This window comes from Eleutherodactylus coqui, chromosome 8 (genome assembly GCF_035609145.1).
Source record: "Eleutherodactylus coqui strain aEleCoq1 chromosome 8, aEleCoq1.hap1, whole genome shotgun sequence".
In the NCBI taxonomy this organism is placed as follows: domain Eukaryota; kingdom Metazoa; phylum Chordata; class Amphibia; order Anura; family Eleutherodactylidae; genus Eleutherodactylus; species Eleutherodactylus coqui.
The window spans coordinates 127,863,798-127,886,524 of NC_089844.1; the positions used below are offsets into that span (position 1 = coordinate 127,863,798).

At 43.8% G+C, this 22,727-nt stretch overlaps 1 protein-coding gene across 2 annotated transcripts in view; it reads right to left on the reverse strand.

Annotated features, from left to right (window-relative positions):
• Window positions 1-22,727, reverse strand: part of CCZ1 (CCZ1 homolog, vacuolar protein trafficking and biogenesis associated) — a 56,198-nt gene that overhangs the window by 9,575 nt on the left and 23,896 nt on the right. For both annotated transcript variants that reach the window (XM_066576386.1, XM_066576385.1), the window contains exons 8-12: window positions 22,360-22,535; window positions 14,185-14,266; window positions 12,242-12,303; window positions 10,593-10,704; window positions 8,808-8,841 (exon numbers count right to left, since the gene is read on the reverse strand). In XM_066576386.1, coding sequence (XP_066432483.1) covers window positions 8,808-8,841; window positions 10,593-10,704; window positions 12,242-12,303; window positions 14,185-14,266; window positions 22,360-22,535 — 466 coding nt within the window. The remainder of the gene's footprint in view (window positions 1-8,807; window positions 8,842-10,592; window positions 10,705-12,241; window positions 12,304-14,184; window positions 14,267-22,359; window positions 22,536-22,727) is intronic.

Consider the following 22,727-nt stretch of genomic DNA (forward strand, 5'->3'; position numbering starts at 1 on the left):
TCCTTACCTTAAGGGCCCTTTTACACGGATTATACTTAAGTTACGATATTATATACAAGTTGGCAAGTATGGACTTGGATATAAAATCACTTATATAGCCCCCCCCCCCCCTCCTCTAACATTACAGTACAAGCTGTGGTTCTAATAAGTTTGCAGGAGGACCAGTCTAAGCAGGGTCCGGGACCCCCAGAGCTCAGGGATGGGAGGAAGGAAGGAAGGGGGGGGGGGGGGGTCGGCTCTTTCAGCAGAAACCTGGAGCCAAGTGGTCATGCTGACATGAAGTAAGAAGAGAGGGGACACACGCAGTGGGGGTATGTGCAGGCTTATTATAGGGTAGGGCTGCGGGGCATACAACTAGCGAGCACACGGAGCTGTCAGAGAGTTTAACAGAGGTGTGACTGAGCGGCAGCGCGGCGTGCGGACAATGCAGCGTATTCTGCATCGTCTATAACTCTTCACACTATTTGTTTTGCAGACAGTCTTAGATCTACACCCATTAAAATCATTGCATTTCACTTTTTTTCTGCAGGCAGCAGAAAAATAAGGGCGGACTCAGATGAACGTGTTTGCGCATACAATACGCAGAGAATAGAACCCCCTGATATCAATGGGTTCACGCTCATTACTCATATTTGCACATGCATTTTGCGTATGCAAAAAAACTTTTTGGGCACTTTTGCGCACAAAAGGCCCCATCAATAATCTCGCGATTGCACAATTTTGCAGGAAAAAGAACACATCTGGAACTAATTAGGATAAATAGCCATTTAAATTGGCGCACAGCTGCATCCAGTGTCCATGTGAAATGCTGCAGCTAGCACAAAATAGTATTATGCGCAAAAGTGCACCATTCACGGCGCGAATGCGCTGACCTTATGCAAGCAATTTTGTGCATACACTCGTGCAAGTCTGCCCCAAGAAAGCCACCTTCCTATGGTACAACAAAGCGTTTAGACTACCATTAAAACGATTGTCTGGGACTTACTATTGATGGCCTATCCTCAGGATACCTCAAAAGTTGATCAGTGGGGGTTCACCTCTCAGGATCCCCGCTGGTCAGCTGATCGCCAGGCTGGCTGTTGATGCGGACAGCGCTGGAAGCAGATGGCACGGCCCATATTACAGTGAACCAGTTTGACACTGCTGGCATAGCTTCCATTTAATTCAATAATGCCAAACAAGGCCATTGCAATTTTAACCCTTTCCAATCCAATTTTGGATTCAGGGTTTCCTAAAAGGCTTTCCCTTTTTGCTGTTATACAACGGTGCCATCTGCTGGCTAAAGCCAGTGTGTGCGTGCCAGAGAGGCTCCGACAGCAGAGTGGCTGGCAATAGACGGTAAGAATACCCTGTCGGACGTCTTCAAGGGATTTTAAAGGGTCTTAAAGGGTTTTTCTGATTGTTGGACGATTTTTTAAGTATAGTTGTAAATGTAATAAAACTAGGAGTACTTACTCGGGCGATCCAGCGCTACAGCCCCGCGGCCCTTTTCTTTTTTTGTTCCTCTTCTTCTTAGCTATGACTATAACCTGACAACTACAGCCAATCAGAACACATGGGTCAGATTCGCTTCTCCTGGCATCATGGCTTCCAGCTTTAGGGCAGTGATGCTGGTACAACAGCATAACACCGTGGCCCGATTGGCTACAGTGGTCAGATGGTACCTGATCCCAAACAAAGACCAGAAGGACAGCGGGGCTGCAGGACTGAACTGCCATGGAGAGGACGGGCAAGTACCATTGCTTTTACCATTTTAACACATTTGCAGCTGTACTTAAAAATCATTCAACAACCGGAGAACCTTTTAACAATCGTTCATTTCCATGCTAGCGATCCTCTGGCATGTGCGAGTAGCAGTCAACGAGCCAATTCTTGGCCAAGTAAAATGACCTTAGTAGCCCTGTGAAAACCACAGCATGCTTTTATATGACCCTAAGGCCACTTTACCAAAAAATATACAGACTAGAAATATATGGTAAAAAAGGGGTCTATAGTGCTGTAACTGTTGTATATACGGTTTAAATTAAGAGGGGACACCTAGTAGACCTATAAATGATTACTATAGTCTTGTGTTATAATATGGGCCCCAAGGGGGCGGAGCCTAACCGCTGAGCAGCATGGAGTTCTGAGCAGAGAGCTCCGTGATTGCGGTACATACCGGGACCTTATGCAGCTATCTGTCAGACCCAAAATGGGCAAGATCGGTAGGGACAGGAGCAGTGACCCTCAAGAGACGCCAAGAAAGTGTAAAGGACAAGCGGACATGCAGCGTTACTTGAAAGAAAAGGGCGCTCGTCCTCTGCATGAAGCATCCAAGATGGCGCCGGCCCACGAGCCGAACGGAGCTGGGGGAAGGGACAAAGATGATGAGATATCTTCAGAGGAAGAAGAAAATGAACGGATATCTAAAGGCTTTATGAAAGACCTCCTGTCCCGGACCATGCGCCCCATACTTCTAGAGCTATCGGAGATAAAAGAAGAAATGAAGCAGCTAGGAAGAAGAACGGAAGATCTCGAATCCTCCACGACTGCCATTTCCTCTCATGCCAGTGAAATGGAGCTTGCCCTAAGAGAACAACACGCACAGATTAACAAAGCGATCCTAATGCAAGAAGACATAGAGAACAGGAGCAGGCGAAGTAATGTGCGAATAAAGGGCCTTCCCGAATCTTGGGCGTCGGAAGTGCTCGAAAAAGTAGCGAAAGAAATCTTCGCTTCGCTCCTGGGCGCAGAAAGGGCGTCTTCTATAACAATCGAGAGGATTCACAGGGCACTGAGACCTCCACCTTCAGCGTCTGATCCACCAAGAGACATCATCTGTAAGTTGCTCGCCTTTCCAGACGCTGCCGCGATCCTCAAGGCGGCAAGGAACCATAGCGACTTAAAGTATGGAGGTACTTCATTACAAATTTTTCAAGATCTTGCGCCCTCCACACTGGCGAAACGTCGCCTACTGCGACCACTGCTGGACGCTCTGAAGGAAAAGAATATTCGCTACGCCTGGCTTTTTCCTTTCGGTCTGGGCATAACCTATAAGGGCCGCAGGTTAAATATTCGCTCGTCTGACGACTTGGACGAATGCTGGCAGTTCTTGGACATCGACCCAATCTCGCTCCCCTGCTGGCAGCCGCTTCCTGATCTACCCAAGTTCACGAAACTGGACTCCTCAGAGAGATGGCAGACAGTAGGAAGCTCAAAATCGCCCAAAGGAAAAAGAAAGAAACCCAGAGAGGAAATCGCGGGCCCCGAGACCTGAAAGGGTTTTACACGCAGGGGATGACCCCCTCGCTTGTCTACTCTGGAAGAAGTCCACCACATTTACACTTGTTTGATACCAGTTTCCACAACAGTACCACGTTGAAAGCGTTATATGAAAATGGTGACTGGGTATGGGGCAAATCTGCCCGCAACTATAAGCTGAGTATGATGCTCCAACCCTTTTTCCTGCATAACCCATGTTACATTAGTGTGAACTGAAGTTATACGTTTTACTATCCCTTATCTCTGAAGACAACATCCCCTTCCTCCATATGAAGGAGGGGGGGAGTACTTCACACCCCAGCGTTGTATTTTATTTTATACTAACATGGGCCTTGAATATTTTGCCCATTCCAATTGGTCCCCCCCTTGTACCGGTCAGGTTAGGCCGACAGCTAACCCCATTTTACTGATCGCCGTTAACCCGGCGGTACCATTACCCCCTTGCCCTCAAACTTGGATCGGTTTCGGCCAAGCTGTTAAGCCGTTCCATAAGATTTTTTCTTTCCTCCAACAGGTTTCTTTGTATATATCAACAGTTAATAGGATTAATATATTTATATCTGTTGGTCAATTCAATTCAACTGTACCTTCCCTCACCTGAACTTTCCCCACGTGTACCTGTCTCACCTTTGTCCCCTCTTCCCCCATCCTCCCTCTGTCTCTCTCGTGACAGTTTACTCACAGCAAAAATTCATAGCACATATCCTTGGTACTCGGCAGAAGAGGGTCGTAAGGCATCAGAGTCAACCCCCACAGCTAGAAATCACAGATGGGTGACATACGAGTCACATCTTTTAACGTGAGGGGCCTCAACTCACCCGCAAAAAGGCACATCGCCCTCCTGACAAAAAGGTATGGCACAAGTATCCTTCTTTTGCAGGAAACTCATTTTAAACAGGGCAAGTGCCTATCCTTGCCGGGCAGGTGCTTTGACCAAGCTTTCCACTGCGCCCACCCCGCCTCTGCCTCGAAGGGGGTCTCGACCTACCTTCACAAGTCATTAAATTTTAAGTGCCAGTCCACTTTCAGGGACGAAGAGGGTAGAGCTCTGTTTTTGAAGGGGACGTGCAATAACATGAAAACCACAATAGCCAACCTCTACGCCCCTAATTCAGACCAAGTTCCTTGGCTAATTAAACATCTGACAATCCTAAAACATTTCACGGAAGGCCAATTAATCCTGGGAGGAGATCTAAACTTAACCCTTCAACCTCTAAGCGACTCTTCCACCGGGCGATCGCACATATCACAAATAAAAATCAAGAGGCTCCTGCGCTGCTTACAGGAGTTAAATCTTACAGACGCCTGGCGCCTGCTGAACCCCTCAGTGAGAGATTACACTTTTTTTTCAAAGGTCCATAAGTCCCATCAAAGATTAGACTATATATTCCTTAGTTCAGACCTTCTAGCTTTCATAACGGAAGCGAAAATAGATGTTACCACGGTCTCAGACCATGCCCCGGTCCATGTGGACCTCCGCCTCCTCCAACCTAAGCCCAAAGAGTGGAGATGGAGACTCAACGCTTCTCTGCTGGACTCCCTAGAGGAAAGAGACAGATTAGCGGCCTCATTGGAGGAATATTTCTCCATTAATTCAGGGGGGGACGTGGGGGTGCCGATGGTCTGGGAAGCCCATAAGGCTTTCATACGAGGACAATTGATAGCTTTGGGGACCAGGACTAAAAAACTCCTTCAAAAGGATATAGATGACAGATTAAACAAAATAGCAAAACTGGAACAAGCGACAAAATTATCTCAATCCAAATTCGCTTTGGAAGAACTAGAAACTCAGAGAAGGGACCTCAAGCAACGCCTAGACTCACGGTACAATAAAAAACACCTCTACCTAAAGCATAAGATATACGCTCAGGGAAATAAAGGCAGCAAATTTATGTCTTCCTTGATTAAAAAAGCCCGTGCTAAAAACTTCATACAGTCTATAAAAACTACCAGCGGTTCACAAGTAACAACATCAGAGGAAATCGCAAAGGCCTTCCATCAATATTACTCCGACCTATATAACATAAGACAACAGGTAAATCCCTCCCCAGAAGAAGAAGAAGAAATAGATCAAAAGATAAATACTTTCCTACTACAAGCTCACCTCCCCAAACTAGACAAGGAACAAGCTGAGTCCCTAATGACTCCTGCTTCACGAGAGGAAGTAGAGTTGCTGCTAAAATCCTGCCCGAAGGGCAAAAGTCCTGGTCCCGACGGCCTAGACATTTTATACTATAACTCCTTCAAGGATATTCTAGTGCCCAAACTCACCGAACTCTTTAATGCCCTACTTCATGGTGCCCCACTCCCAAAGCAAGCCCTAGAGGCTCATATTACCGTATTACATAAGGAGAACAAAAACCCTGAATCCTGCAATAGTTACCGCCCAATCTCGCTTTTAAACTGTGATTTAAAACTTTGGGCTAAACTCTTGGCCAAAAGGTTGGAAAACTTCCTGCCACTCCTGATCAATGAAGAGCAGACGGGATTTGTAAGTGGGAGAGAGGGCAGAGATAACAGTAGGAGAATCCTCCATGCCATCCGATACGCACACAAATTTAAGGAACCTTTACTCCTGGTCGGAACAGATGCCGAAAAGGCTTTCGATCGGATAGACTGGAACTACATGAAAAAAACTCTGCTTCACTTTAACATCCCCCAGTTTTTCGTAACAGCAATTTTCTCCCTATACGCGTCACCGTCGGCTAGAATAAAAATCAACGAAATCTTGTCACCAGCTTTCGATATTAAAAACGGGACTCGTCAGGGTTGCCCCCTGTCCCCTTCCCTATTCGTGTTGGCTTTAGAACCTTTTCTTCAATCTGTAAGACTAGACCCAGAAATTCGAGGCTTGGACTGGGGGAAACACTCCCTTTCTTCTGCGGCCTTTGCTGATGATATCGTATTTTTAATAACCAACCCAGAGGAAGGTCTAAACAAACTTGAATCTGCACTGATCAATTTCGGAACTCTTTCCAACTTTAAAATTAATTTTTCTAAGTCTACGGTCCTGAATATTTCAATTCTAGAAGCACGCTTTAGAGCCATTAAAGAAAAATCACCATTTAACTGGGCCAACAATTCAATGGATTACTTGGGAATAAAACTGACAAGAAAAATAGAAGACCTGTACCAAGAGAATTTCCCCCCACTTATTGGCCACATTAAAAATCTTCTAAGGCAGTATGACATCCCCCTAATCTCGTGGTTTGGGAGGAAAAATATTTTAAAGACATATATCCTCCCCACAATACTATATAAAATTAGAATGATCCCAATACATATACCAAAGAGTTTTTTTAAAACCCTGCGATCAATGTTTACAGGATTTGTATGGAGGAATAAAAGACCTAGATTGGCATACAGCCTTATGATCAAGAGAAGATCGGAGGGTGGAATAGACCTACCTAACGTAGTTGAATTTTATGAAGCCTCTCAATTAGGGTACTGGATGGATCTGGCGTCCCCAATAAAAGACAAAACACTAACATCTTTGGTTGAAATCTCAGAAGGAAGGTCATACTTGAAAGAATTGTGGTTTCCTTCCAATATTGGACTCAGGTCAAAAAGTTTTAATCCCCTTCTAAAAGGCCCTTGTGAGGTCTGGTCCAAATTAAAAGACTCCTTAGCACCCACTCCTTCCCCAAGCACCCCCATTAGAGCCATCCCTAACCTCCTTGACATCCCAAGCGACCCGGCCTCCTATTCAGTATGGGAAAAATTTAAGGAACTCAAGATAGGAGCCCTGCTAACCTTGGCACATAAAACTGCTGACGAAATATTAAATGAACTTCTCCCAGGACATAAACTCTCATTCTTACAACAGAACTTTATAAAAAAATCATTAACGAGCTTCCTCAAAAAATTTAACTCCACAAGACCACATACAAACTTTGAAAAAATATTGTCTGACAATAACCCTAAATTTAGGAAAATTTCATATATTCGAAAGCAAATTGTCACCAATCCTTCCTACTCCAAGCCTAACTTTCTCCTGTCTTGGGAGAAAGAACTGGGTATCTCCCTTTCACCATCAGATATTAAAGTAATTCTGAAGGCCTCCTATGGCATCTCGCCTTGCGTAATTGCTCAAGAAAGCCACTATAAGCTGCTGGTAAGGTGGTATAAAACCCCACAATGGATGGCTGCCTACAAATTAACCACAAATGGAAATTGCTGGAGATGCGGGAAAGAGGTTGGTTCGTATTCTCATATCTGGTGGAGCTGCCCAGTCTTGACCCCTTTCTGGACAGAGGTGGAGGTAATTCTGCAGAGGTTCTCACCGGGACTACATATCTCCCCCGAGATGCTGTTCCTTTGGAGGCCCTCGGGGGAGTTCCATCCTAGGAAAAATCCACTCATTGCCTTCCTACTAGATGCTGCCAAAGCATTAATTCCATTACTGTGGTTGCAAAAGTCCCCCCCATCAATAAATCAGTGGATGGAGAGGGCAGATTCCATCGCTAACTTGGAGGAACTCTCCAGTTGGGCCACAGGTTCTCGGGAAAAGTTCTGGAATATTTGGGGCCCCTGGCGTCAACTGAGGACCACTGGATGAGGCCTCGGAGATAAGAGTTGGGGTCCCTCACGGAGTTGGCGACTCCCTCCTGCTTCCTACTTCTAGCTGACCATGACCAACACCTAAATCATAGAGTTCCTTTCTAGCTTGTGCGCCAATGGGCGGCTCGGGCCGCCGCTCCCCCCTCTTTCCCCGGTCCTTAGTTAAAAGGGTCTACACTATAACCTGCATAGCTCACGCATAGGACGATGCGGAAGATATATACTTCACGCGGAATCTCCAGCCCTGAAGAGAGCCAGTCATCTTTCATACAGTAAACTCACGAGAACCCCAGCTCCCCCCCATCCTGTACCCCTCCCCCCTTCTGTCTTTTTCCATACCCTACTACCCTACCCCCCGTTACCCGACAATGTTATAGATAAAGTGTGGTTTTGCATTCAAGTTAAGTCGGATGGCTATTAAAAGCCACACGCCCCGACTCTTTTTTCTCTCTTCTTTGTTTACCCCTATTTTTGTTTTTGATGAAAAAGACTTTTCTCGAGTTAACCAATTGCATCGAAGCAAAGAGACAACTACACCATCAGATCCGAAAGAAGATCCCTCGTCAAGTATCGTCAGCAACACATCTCCTACGTTCATGTTTATAATGAAAGGACACGTAAAACTCAATTCGGATAATTGCGTGATGCAAATTAATATTGTCAGTATTTAGAATTGTCTAAATTGAATGTTTTGTTTAAAAAAAAAATTTGTAATAAAAATCTGATTTAAAAAAAAAAAAAAAAATAATATGGGCCCCAAAACCAAGACCAGGCCTTCACCATACAAAAGTGGTCTTCAGGATTGGCTACAAAGCAACACGAGGATACAGCTTCGTCAAATGCTTAGTAAGAGCTCGGCAGCAGTATTTCCAGGGGAAGCAGACAAGGCACACAATATGTTATCGACCGTCATCTTGGCAGCGATCCTAGAATACCATCCCTTGCAAGGAGAGGGTATACCTAGACCTTTATAGGCCGGTACTCACCATCAATCATAAAACAGACGGAGGCGCTCATGGCCTGGTGACAAAGACATAAAGACATCATGTTTAGTGCATACAGGAGAACGGCTGCCAACCATCTGCTATCCGGGCTGCAGCCACCATAACAATTACATCTTCATTACACACAATGCCGTCAGGGGAAGCTCTGTTGTACTTTCTAAATTTATCGTAAGTGGAAATAAAAGCTCAGGAGATCCCCGGGAGCCGCTTCTCTGGCAGCTCATTCATGCTCATTGTCTAGACGGTAATGTCACTGCGTGCGGAACTACTGATGGATGACTATTCTACACAAGGCCAATGCGAGGTTGGCTCAAGCTCTCCTTGTGAAGTTACACTCCGGGTGTAGTGTTTAAGGGGTTACTTAAAGTGACGCACAAGTAATTGGCATTTAGAAAGAACGTGGTTAATAAGGCGTAATTTGATTAACTGGTCACTCTGGGGATTTTTTTTCCATTCATTATGGAGCTACCCCCAGTACATATAAGGGAGTTAGTATGATCTTGGTTAGTTATTCCTCTCTGTCTGAAACTCCTGGCCTCTTTCTTCTCAGATGGTCACGTGATGTCAATTCTGACCATCTCAAATCTACTTGGGTTTATGTGTAAAGTTTCTAATCAATTTCTCAGTCTGTGTGATGCCATTACATGGAGTGTAGCACAGAAACGGCTTAAAGGGGGAACATAGATACTCCTGTCACACAGGTATAGTAGAGGAGGTCAAAGCTCATCCTCCTAACTGTATACTTCTATTCTGTAGCTCATTTAGGAGACTATGGAAGGTAATAATGAAATGGTCCAGCAAACGGGAGGAAATTGTATAGCCTTTATTAATGCTGTGCTGATGCATCATGGAATTGATGTGAAAGATGTATCAGACAGAAGGCTGCAGTGCATGAAGTGGCTGCAATACACAGGGGACCTATAGAGTGTTAAAAAAAAAAACAAAAAAAAACCCGTTTCGGCACGGGACAACCCCTTTAAGGCAACCCTCCAGTCCCATCAGATTTGGTCAAATGGGATATAGTATGGGAACAATATTACCGGACAAACTCCATTTGTGACATTCTACCGTGGATCCACCGATTTCCAGGCCCCTCTTTGGTCTTGCAAGATGGTCACACTGGTTCTTTGACTACCTGATGCACATTGTGCATTGGCAGATTCTTAGACTATTGATGTACTACACCAGCTCAGATTGGCTACTGCCACTCATGTAAAGCAGTACTGGCCAACCTGAAAGCAGCATGAAGAATTTCAAAGTATGGAGGCACAGTGTGCATTGGGAAAGAACCAAGACCACCTAGGAAGACCAAAGAGGGGTTTGGCAAGTGATGGATCTGCAGCAGAAATCCACAAACTGAGTTAGTCGGGTAATATTACTCACCCCTTCGCTCCTAAGACAAGCTTTGTCTCTGACCAATTTAATAGTGGTAGAATGAATACAGGCAATGATGTGGATCTACACAATTGGACCCCCACCAAGAACAGGAATCCTGAACATCCCCACATGAATGAAGTAGCAATTGATTAGTGAAGCGGTGGTGTGTATGCTCGACTGCCGCTCTCATTCATGTGTGGACCTTTGGGACCTCCATTCTCAGGGTTGATGGAGGTTCCAGCATTTAAAACCCATTCATCAGACACTTCTTCCCCATTCACAGGATAGGGAATAACCCCTAATTTGGGCACAACCCCTTTAAGGCATGAATACAGATATTTTGTCTATAACTTATGATGTGTCTTTTGTGCTATAGTAAAGATGCGTCACCTTGTAAACAATTAGATGAAGCTCTTCATAGGTTTCCTCTGTATTAACAAAGATTTTGGGAAATCTAAACCTTGCTTCAGGATCATGGAGGTTTAAAGGTCCAGTGAGGAACCTAAAAGGAAACAAGACTTTGGTTAAGAAAGATGAGCGAGCACCTCAACCACAATACCAAGTAGGTCGTAGTAGGACCACCATCACTACAAGCGCTCGTCCATCTCCAGCAGTACTACTGAAATGAAAGGTGCAGCAGTGCCACTCCATTCATGATCACCTGCCACTCCATTCATTCATTTAGAGGTAAACAGAAACCCATTTTCCCATGATAGGTTGGGGGTCCCCCAATGGTGAGACACTTCTCTATTCAAGGGATATCACATAAGTGTTAAATTTCGCACAACTTTTTTTTAGTAAAGGGTCTCTAGACCTAGAAAATCTTGTGGACCATCAAAATATCGGATCATGCTTCTGTCAAAGTTTGTATTTTTGTCCTGACCTGACCGTGGGGTTTCCTAAACCGAACTTTGGGTATTATAGGAATCCATGATGTTTGGATATAACCCAACAGACACAGATAGAACCATACAGACTTTGAAACATCATAGATTTAGGACATAATTATTTAAAATGCATTTAAGGCCCTTTTACATGGCAGATCAATTGCCCGTACAAGTGCTGATCAACGACCTAGCAATTCGACCGAAAGGGAGTATCTGCAGTAGGGTCAATAGAATCAGATACTTGATGTATTACCATACATCCGTGGTCTGCAACTCTTGGTTCTCTAGCTGTTGTGACGCAAAACTCCCCGCAGACTTCAGAACAGGCTGGGTGCTGTAGTTCCACAACAGCTGGAGAAACACAGGTTGGACACCATTGCTGCACATTAAAGGGGCTTACTGGGACTACATTATTCATGGCTTTTTCTTAGGATAAGGCCATCAATATCAGACCCATCTCCGTCAGTCTCAGAGATGAATGGAGTGGCAGCACATGTACCTCAAACGGAGGGTAAGTAGAGCACATGAGACTCGCACTCTTGTGACCAGTGAGGGTCCCAGCTATCCACAGATCACATACTTAAGCCTGATGTCCACGGGCACGCATGGATTCTAAGTGTGGAATCCCGCAGCGGATTCTACCTGTGCCCGCAGCAAAGAACATTTTATGGACACTTTCTAACTGTCCGGCTGCAGTACGGGTCTTCTCCATCCCGGACAGATCATCTTCCTTCTGCATGGCGCATGTACAGAGCATTTTTTTCAACTGTCCTGCTTTCCTGCAGCACGACTGCAGTGTCAGCTGTGGCTCTGCTGCGGATCAGACGACTTCCACAGAATGGAAGCCATCCGTGCGGGAATCTGCAGAAAATGGAGTATACTGCTTTTACTTTCCCGCGCATGTGAACCGCACACCGGGAAAAATGACATCTGCAGGTAATTACTTGCACATGCCCAATGACGGTCTATGGGGCATATGGAACTGCAGATCGTCCGCAATTCAATTATGCCTGCGGACATGAGACCTTATTCATGAGGACAGGGGAAAAAAAGTTTTCAATATAACACAATCCCTTTAAAACATTTGTCTACTGTATTGTCAAAGGTAAATGATACAGAAAGTTCTAAGTAAAGGCAAGAAAGGAGTCTCACCTCCCGTAGTGCTGAAGATTTCCTGGCATTTCAGGGCGCAATGGAGAATCTCTTCCGGCCAGCTAAAAAAAAAAACAAACACATAATTATACGGTGATCAATACTATGTAACACTAACTTTTATACAAAAGGCAATGACTAAAAGGGCAACAATGGCCCAAAATGCGTAAGGGGCGGATTTTATAGATAACCATAAAAACCATATTGATTCCATGTAGCTTCTGGATGAAGGATTCTTTGCCTTTTCTAAACTACTTATACTATTATTTTATAACAATAACTTTTCACAATAAGGGCGGTCTCACACGAGCGTTTGGTAATTGCGCATTATGCGTGCGGTTTCTGCCCACGTAATACGCTGTACCAATATCACATACACAGCCATGTTGCCACTCACATAAATTTCATATAGAACGCGCAAGAAAAAAAAAAATTAAATAAATCACAGCATGTTCTATTTTGGCGTGTATGTGCACGTAATATGCGCCAAGATAGTACATAACTATTGGCGGCCTGCAGCCAGTACGCAATGTCATTGCGTACCCGCTGTGTGCTGTACGCGAACATCTCACAGCCTGAACGCTGCGTATACTCTTGGGTGAGCGCGACCTAAGCTGGTGTTTATGGGTATGAGAAATAATACTATATCTGGTCACTATGCAACTTGTATTCTACAATTATCATCAGTTTTGCCTTTGCAGGCTGCATCTCTAATTCTCATTCTTCCCTGAGCTGCTGGGTGGAGACTGCTGTAGTATTGTCTTCTTACACTGCAAAGGGAGAAAACGGATTCTGCTCCCTAACTCTCTGTAGCACACACAGACATATCATCATGGAGGACACCAGAGAAGTACATGAGCCGTGGAGATGCTGTTCTAGTAGCTGTGACCAAGTAAACAATCACTTATTAGCTACAACAATGCCTGTATAAGGGCTCTTTTACACGAAAAAATTAGGGGCCCATAAAAAATTAAAAAAAACAAAAAACAACAACTTAGGATCGTGCAAAACTAAATGATCATCGTTCAATTGTTGGCCTGTTTAGACTGAGCGATGAATGATAACTTTCTCTTATCTTCATTATTCATTTTATGAATGCATAAAAATCATTGCTCAATCATTTGCTAGTCGTTATATGCAAAAAGCAATCATTCATTTGTTCCCATTCCTTGGCACAGTCCCCTGAATGACCAATAATATAATTATAATTGAGTGAATACCTACAGCATTTAAATGATTATCTGCGCATGTAAACTGACAGCACTTTAAAGCAAACGACTGTCATCGTTTGTTCAAATGACTACTTTGCTCTGTGTAAAAGGACCCGAAGTCCCTCTACCCAACATCTTCCGTTTCCAATAGGCTTCTATGGGCAGCATGAGTCAACACCCTCCTCCACTTCATGCTCTCCCATCTTGTTACCTCTATTAGAGATGGACTTCAGTTGACAGCAAATTAGAAGAAAGGGAGACCTCTATTGGACAGCAGTTTAGGAGGGACTTTTCAGCACAAAACCACAATTTTAGGTAAATAGAGTAATTTTCACTTTTGTTAGTTATCACAATGGCTAGCATATTAACACAAACGACCCCCAAAAGAAAGCTTCTCTTGTAAAATTTCATTAACTCAGCTTGGGATTCCTAAACAGCATGTAGTAATATTGATCGCCTTTAAATCTCAATTCTAGGATAACAGGTATGAATCGTAAATGTAATAGGAGTAAAGGAGCTGTAGAAGATTAGAAAGGCTTGTCTGCTTTCTTCAGGAAACAGAGCCCCTCTTAAAAAAAAGGCTGTGTCAGGTACTGCAGCTCAAATCACTTTAAATGAATAGGCTTGAGTTCTAGTATTCGACACAACCTATGAAGAGGGGTAGCACTGCAGCCTTGGTTTTCTAATCTTACGTCCCCCTTACCACGTTCTTTATAGAATCTCAACAGTTACCTCTGGCTCTATGTGTCTTGGAAAGAGTGACGTAGTGAGGTATTTATATAATATTCGCATATCCTCTTGTTCTAATCCACTCCTGGTAAAAAGAGCACAATCATGTTACATACAATAAAAATATTGCCTCTATTATATCTGCACAGCTAAAATTGGCTTAAATACAACTTTAAATGAAAAAAAAAATTAAAATGAAAAAAAAAAAAATGAATTCGGTTCACCCAATTACAGGGAACCAGCACCAAAAAACTAAGTTATGGCGCTGTTAGGGGAGGTGACAGGGAGACGGGTGATGTATTTTTTATACCAACTGGCTCCTACAATCAAGCGGTGTCACCCGTGGAAGTTCGCATGGAGCTAGAAAATGTGCCACTTTTCAGATACCCCTATGTGCGCTCTGCTATGCACGTCTACAGGTGAACACGGGAACCTGAAGAGTCAGATCTTTGTACCATGCGCCAACTTCACCAGGCGCCAGCTGCTGGAATGTAGGCAAATATAAAAAAATACACACACACACACACACACACACACACACACACACACATCACCCTGCTCCCCGTCTCATTCCCAAACAGCACCATAACTTAACTGTGGGACACCAACGTGCCAAAAGTCATGAGACAAACTAATATTATGTAGGACTCCCTCTACCCTGGCAAAGTGCAGCAACTTGACGTGCTATCAATTCCAAAAGTAGATGGAAAATGTCTGGAGGGATGTTGAGCCACTCACAGCTTCGTAGTATTTGTAGGTTCAAATTCTTGGGTGCAAATAGACCTCTCCACCACATCCCATAAATGCTCAATTAGACTCATGTTAGACAAATATGCAGGCCACACCATTCAGAGGAACGTTACCAGAATGTTCCTCAAACCAATTCTGGACAACTTGGGTCCAATGGGATATTTCAGCAGAATAATGCATCGTGCCATCATTGTGGAAAAAATGAAGTCTGCAAATGGTCACCAAATAGTGAAATGTAGTGGGCAGTGGTCAATGATGTCTTTAGGACCAATGGACTCAAACCATTCCATGACAACACACCAGTATGGAACCACCACCAGACTGCACAGTGCCTGGTTGACAACTGGGGTCCATGGCTTCATGGGGTCTGTACCATAGATGAACACTACAATCAGACCAAAACAATTGGTACCATGACTCATTGGATTATGCTGAATATTGCCCGTCTTCTGGAGTCCAGCTAACAACCTCACGAGCACAGGTGAGGTGCTATGTCTGATGGTGTTAACAGAGGCGTTCTGGTGGATCTTCTGCAACCAAGTTCCATGGAAGCTATAGAACGCAGCTCTGACCTATGGGATATACGTGTGTGGAACTTCCTGCATGGAATGTGAAAGCAATTTCTGCTGAAGTCGATTGTCTGTTCGCATGGCCAAGTCTAGCCAGACACCACTGGTCACGATTATTAAGCACTGGTGGGCAGCCACAGCGCAGTGCACTATGGGTGGTAATACCTTCAAAGTACGCACAACAGTAGTTTAGGGGAATGTTCAATGCCTGCACAACTTCGAAAATGGAATATGTCAACCATCTGACACCCACTACCATGCATCATTCATACTCCGATAATTCATGACGCCTTGCCATAACACTGGCCAATGTTCAACCTCATTCCCAAGATAAGCCCTCACAACTTATACAGGTGTGGGCGTTCTCAAGCCGTCCCCATGGGGTAACACAACTGAATCCTCAATCAATTGTGAACCCAGCCTTCTAATTAAACTCATTAAGGATTCGTGGGGGAAGCAGCTGGCAATTAAAGGGGTTCTACCAAGATCTCAAAAACGTGGTTCCATGTCCCCCCTGCCTCTTACTGCGGTAGTGGCTTTACCCTCTGCAACGTCAGAAGGAATGGCGCACTGGCCGAACATGTGTGGTTGGCGCTCCATTCATTCCAAACAGGGTTGACGCAAATACCCGAACACTTGCTGCTTGGACATCTCCACAACCCAATGTAAGTTAATGGAGTTCTCAAGATTGGCGGGGTGTTCAGACCCCAACCAATCCACAAGTTATCCCCTATCCTATAGATAGAGAATAACTTGTAATCTTGCTACAACCCTTTAAGAGGTAGGAATGTCCATCTGACAGATATCAAGCTGAACTTAAAGGAGTTGAGAATTGGGTACATTAGGAGTCCCCTGCCTTGGGCATCAAGTGAGCTTGGGCCACCCCTGTATAAAGGACAACTCTGGGCCTACAGGGATGGAGGCAGCATTACCAGGTTTATACGCTGTCAGCACTGAACCCTATTTTTAATTCTTGTAGAGCCCTTTTAAACTTTGGGATTTCCAGTAACAGCTTCAAATTGAGCCGTGATGAGTTTCTAATTAACATCCATAAAAGCTGCGGACTGCGGAGGAATAGTTGTGCGGGGCAGATTCTCGGATGCTGATGTAACGTTTATTAGTTATTCTAACGCCTCGCTCAAACAAGGCCACCGGCTTGCAGCTTTATTTATATCCTGATACAGCATGTAAATGAGACACCCAATAGTATGTGCGGTAATCTGAGCAGGAGATCTACAATCCGAAACCAGAGCCTGCCAGAGTCGCAGTGCCGAGTGTTAACAGGGAATGGCAGGGTGAAGAGGCTGGCGATGACAGCTGTGACGGACAGGGACACACGGACTTGTTTCCCTAATATTTTCCCACCATAAAAAAAAAAAAAAAGAATGGTATGGATATTATACATTATCACCAGCGGAGAAAGTACTAATCAAAAGGAATTACTAGAATAAAGAAGTAAAAAACTAAAATAGAAGTATTATAGATGAGCAGTTTAAAGGAAAAGTGTCAATCACCAAGTGGGCAGGGTAATCAGGACTCTCTCCAAGGAGTCCGGTCAGGATTTATTCTGCTGTTTGCTCACTTATCTTTCTTCAGATTCCATGTCTAATCATGGGGCTCACTTCTTCCCCTCTGCCATATGGAAGTCAGAGCGGCATAAATCACATGACCGGTTCACTTTAAAAAAAAAAACAAAAAAAAAAACCTCTGACAACCCCTTTAAACTATAGCTGTAAATGTGTTAAAGAATAGAGCAGCAGTACTTGCCCATTCTCTACCACAGCGATCCAACGGTGCAGCCTCATGGACCTCCCAGTCTTTGTTTAGGAATGGCTACTATCTGACCGATGCAGCCAATCAGAGGCAACAGTGTTCATGTGCCGTTATCTTGGCATCACCACTCAGATGTCGGGAGCCATGATGGCAGGGAAATAGCATCTGACCGCTGCTTGTCTCCAATTGACAGCAATGATCAGTGCTAGATTGCCGGGGCAGGTCAGATAAAGTACGACTACTTTTGCCATTTCAACACATGGGCAGCTATGAAAAAAAAAAGAAAAAGGAAAAAAAAACCCCAAAAAAACAACCGCCTGATAACCGGATGACCCCTTTAAATTTAATGTCACTGGAAACCAATGTCATTTTAGGTTTGCAATAGATAGGACAGTTTAGGGACATTGCTCCGGAAAGGGTAGGGACACATGAAGTGGCATTGAACGGCTGCAACAGTTTTTAAGTTGACTGTTAAGTGGCCACAAGATTTTTCAAAACCATACAGCCATTTCAATCAGCAGGTGAAACAGCTGTTTCCGGCAAATTTATGTAACCACTTAGCTTGAAAATGGCAGCAGCAGCAGGTTTTGGCCACATGGCCAAAACCCAAAATGTACCCAACTGTGTTCTACAGTATGAAGCACGAGCAATTCCAATGATATGAACAAAGGGGGGAAAAAAAAGCCACAAAACAGAACAGGACATACTACAATTCCACGTAGAATTGCTCTTCCTCAGCACAACCTGCACCATGACCTATGTAATAGTTGGCCACTCAGCAGACTACTAGTCTCTGCTGTTGGGTCTGTAGAAAATGTTATATTATGAGACAACTAGCAAAGTTATAGAAAGTTTTTCTAAGAACATAATTTTAGGGAACTGTCATGTACGCAATTTCCCAACATTCTTTAAAAAACTGAATCTTCTCTTTTACAAAGACCAATGTAAGTTTTACCAGCTTGACATCACTTGTGGTCTATCAAGTAATACTAGTAATTATTAGGAAATTATAGTACCAGTGTTTCTGCTGGCACAATGCGTCAAACAGCTGTGCTACAGCTGTGTGATGTGTGGGGCATCCATTATGATGCCCCACACATCACACACAGCTCTACTACACGCATCCCGATTCACACGCACACGCACACACGTTGTACATCCATGCTCATTTCCAGACCTCACCAGCTCAGCAGACTCCTGGATACAGTGATCAACCCCTGGTCATGTGATTCCTACCACCACCCACACAGGTGATCACATGATGTGACATCACAGGTCCTGGTGGCTGCTGTCAGCTTATCAAGTATACAGTACATTCTACCAAACTGCACAATGGTTCCTCCCACAGCAGTGATGTCACTGCAGGTCCTTCAGCCCACCGGATCTCTGTGGTGGCAGTAGGTCAGTGTGTTCTGTCAGGAACGCTGAGTTGTGTCTGAGATAACAGCAGCTTAGTTGTATTCTCATTTTGTTATTTTTGTCCTCCCCTTCAAAGAGCCCTAACTGTGTTGTTCTTCTATCAGTCAGGCTCTGTGCTCTAAATATGTTGTAGGTCCTGCGATGACATCACCAGGAGTGAAGCATGAGAAGCACCCACATACATACAGCGGACCAGTAGTCGTTAGTAGTTTGATTGTACTAGTTTGTCTGTGTCTCATACATAAAGGCCCTCCTATCTTCCTATTTTATTAACAAAGGTTAATAATCCCAATCTATAAGCCTAATCAGGCCATATGGACATCATAGAGGGGACCCCAATTCCCCACTACAAACCAGAGTGCAGAGCTGTGGATTAGCGCATACTTAGAAAAGAGATAATGTGGCGAGTCATAAGGAGAAAAAAAATAAATTTAAAAAACAAAAACACACAGGCAGGTCTTGAAGTTGGCAGCACTCAAATATTGTATCCGCCAGTAACAAGCTGCATGGCCGTGATGTATGCAATTTTAATGGTGACCAGACACCTTTACTTTAGCCTCCGATGACATCACCATACAGACTCCATTGGTAACCTACACCTACTCCCTGTACTATTAATGAGCTGTAATATACTGGTCCCGGAGGGCGAGACTGACAGATACACCCAGTCACACAGCAAACAAGATACAATGCTAGAAGCAGATAAGATGCACATCTACTCTGCCCTCACACCAATTTACACCTACTCATAAATTATTTCTGCATTTTATCCCTGTGCAGAAATGGGACACACGACCCGTGTAGATGAGATGGGTACAAAGAGGCAGTTATTTCTGTGCCCATCAGCTGCATGGGGTGCTGTATGCAGACTTCTAGATGGGACTGCCCGCTGTGCAGTTATATGAGAGACAGGGACTGTGAGGCCCTAAGACAGCAGGAGGCTTGTGTAATGTAATGAGCACGCTCCCCCTGCTGGCCTCCCTGCAATATCATCACTCTTTACTTAACCCCTTAAGGACTAGGCTGTTTCAATCCAAAAGCACCAGACATTTGGACCCATTTTCTTCCCTTCAGCTACCAAAACAATTTTTGCTGCATTTTTTTTTCCTGTGGCATATAGGGTTTTTTTCATAAATATCTTTCGCAGATTTTTTCCCTCTGTTTTTCAGTTTTATTAGGGGTTAAAAACAAACAAAAAAAACAACAAATTTTTTTTTTTTTAATTTACGGTTTATTTTTAAAATTCGTAAATTTTAGCTAGAATAAAGTACAAAAATGGGTTCCTCATTTTGTTTTGGACGTTTTGATATATACTTCATATAGTCACAAATTAGAGGGTACATATGACGACGATTAGGCTGGCGTTGGATTGTTTTCTTTTTTAGAATACATACTTTTTTTTTTTTTTTTTTTTTAAGGAAAATGACCCAACGCAATTAGTTTTGTATTTTTTTTTTGTTTTATGCGGTTATCATTTTCTACTTTTTTTTTGAAACTTTATTTTTATGTTTAAAAGTATTTTATTAGACAGCCAACATAAATTTTGACATTAGCATGTACAGTATATATTAAGCATATAAACCATACAATTTAAAGCAGCTCCCCCCCCCCCTCTTAAACATCTGTGTACCCCATGATGTAATAAGGAAAAAGAAAAAAAAACCAAACAATACTTTTCCACTGTAACTTGGGCATCCACAGGAGCCCCCAGTTACAGGGGGAAAAAAATCCCCATATAGTGACAGTCACAGGCAGAACTGATCTGGATCTCCCAACACACTGCACCTCTACTGTAGCATTGGGCACCTGGCGGTCATGTGATCGCAGAGTCAAATAACGGAAGTGGCACTTTCACTTCCTCTCTTCACTACATAGCACTTGTTGAGCACTATGAAGCCTGCAAGAGAGAAGGCAGAAGCTGTTAAAAACAACTTTCTGCTTTCTCCTCCAGGTTCTCAGCTGCCATTAACAGCCGAAGACCCAACCTGCTCCTGCTACGTTGCTGGGGCTTTAATCCTGCACCATATTTTACTATCGTCCGGGATTGAAGCCCAGGACACTGGCGTAACTAGTGGATGCAGTTGCACCCAGACCCAGGAGCCTTAAGGGGCTCATAAGGCCTCTCTTCTCCATATAGGGAGCCCAGTACTATGAATAAAGCATTACAGTTGGAGGCCCTGTTACAGGTTTGGCATTGAGGCCCAGGAGCTTCAAGTTACGCCTCTGCGTTAAGGGTTTAACAGAAGTTGGGCCTATCAAAACTTACTGATGATGGTCACACAGTTATAATAGAGGAAATCACGGCTCATCCTCCCATCTGTATACTTATGGTTTGTAGCTTATTCTGTTGGATATAGGAAGTAATGATAATTAAACTGTTCCACCTTTCCTGCAGGCAAAAATGATATAACCTTAACTAATGATGTGCTGATGCATCATGGGATAGATGTGAAAGTAGGAAGTCTCAGCCTTAAGATGATGCCTGAGAAGCATCAGACTGTTAAAGCAAGAACAGCAAAGGTACTTACCCGCCCTCGGCACTGGTGTTCTAGTGCTGCAGCCCTGCTGTTCTCCCAGTCTCTACTGACAGCGGAAGTGCCAATCAGAGGCCGCAGTATCACCTTTCAGAACTCCAGGTATCATTGTGCTCAGGATGCGAGTACTGATGTCCGGAGAACAAACAGTGACACAGTGGACTCTGATAAGCAGGCAGAAATCACCCGACTTCTGCTCTCAACAGAAACTAGGAAAACAGCAGAGTTGAAGCGCTGGAATCACGGGGGCAAGTAACGCTGCTTTTCTTATTTGATCAGAATTGAACCAATTCTTTAAAACTTGTATAGCCCCTTTAAAGGAACCCTCTGGTTGTAGGACAAAATTCTGTCCTGGAACAGGAGGGCGGTGTATTACTACCTACAGTTGTTGGTCTCTGCCATCCTTGTCTAAAAAGACTGTAGCAATTTTCTGTCTATCTAATGACACTGCTCTCCGATTGGCCAGTGTTGATCACGTGAACAACTCTAGCCAATGAGACAGCAGGTATAGTACATTGATGGTTTAACACTACCAATGCACTGTGTGGAATTAGGCAGTCTAAAGATTGCATTACCCATTTTGGATGGCCGAAAACAGGACCTGCAACTGGTGGATTGGAGGAACTGCTGCAGGTAATATAGGCTCTCGTCCTTTGGCCCTGGGACAGAATTTTGCCCTGAAACTAGAGGGTTACTTAAAATTTACATTTAATGCATTAGGATAATGTAAACACTTGCTAAATCTGTAGATTCTCTACAAGACTGTCAACAGAATAGAGGCTGCCATCAGGCTACATTTCGGTTCAGATTTTCCTATATGACATTAACATGCAGTGTTTGGTGAAGGATGACACTTTCTAGGATTTTAATCATGAGAACAAAGAGTGCTGGGGGATTTCAGCTCTGAAGTCTGCCAAATGGTAAATGCAGCTCAGTAGAGTAATACACACTGTAACTCAGGATCAATACAAGATAATCAATGCAATGTATTTAAAAACACAAAAAAAACCACATAGACAACATTCTGGCCGCTTCTCCTCCCCTTCCTGATGTCCTACTACTACTGCACAGCAGTTCAGTTCATATGTAAACTGTACATCCAATGTTACTGCCCATCTCATGCAGACACCTACCAGATGAGCTGGTCATTGTACAAGAACGCTGTATACTTTACAAGACTGAGGCTTTCTTCCACCCTGTTAATGAAGGACTGGATTTTCAGGTAAGTCATCTTATCCAACGGAAAAAAACTGATCCCACCAAATACGTCGAGCAGGTCACAGGATTGCAGGTTTAACGTCTGTAGATACTATGGAAAGAAGAATACAGATGTAACGTACAGGGCAGTATACAAAACTAGAGGTGTACAAATCTCAATTTAGTGTGCTTTGTGGTTGCTACTTGCAGTGAAAAAAGTTCATCAAAACTTTTACAAGGGGGGAAAAAAATGGAGTAGTTGCCCATAGCAACCAATCAGACTGCTGGTTTCATTTTCCAGAGG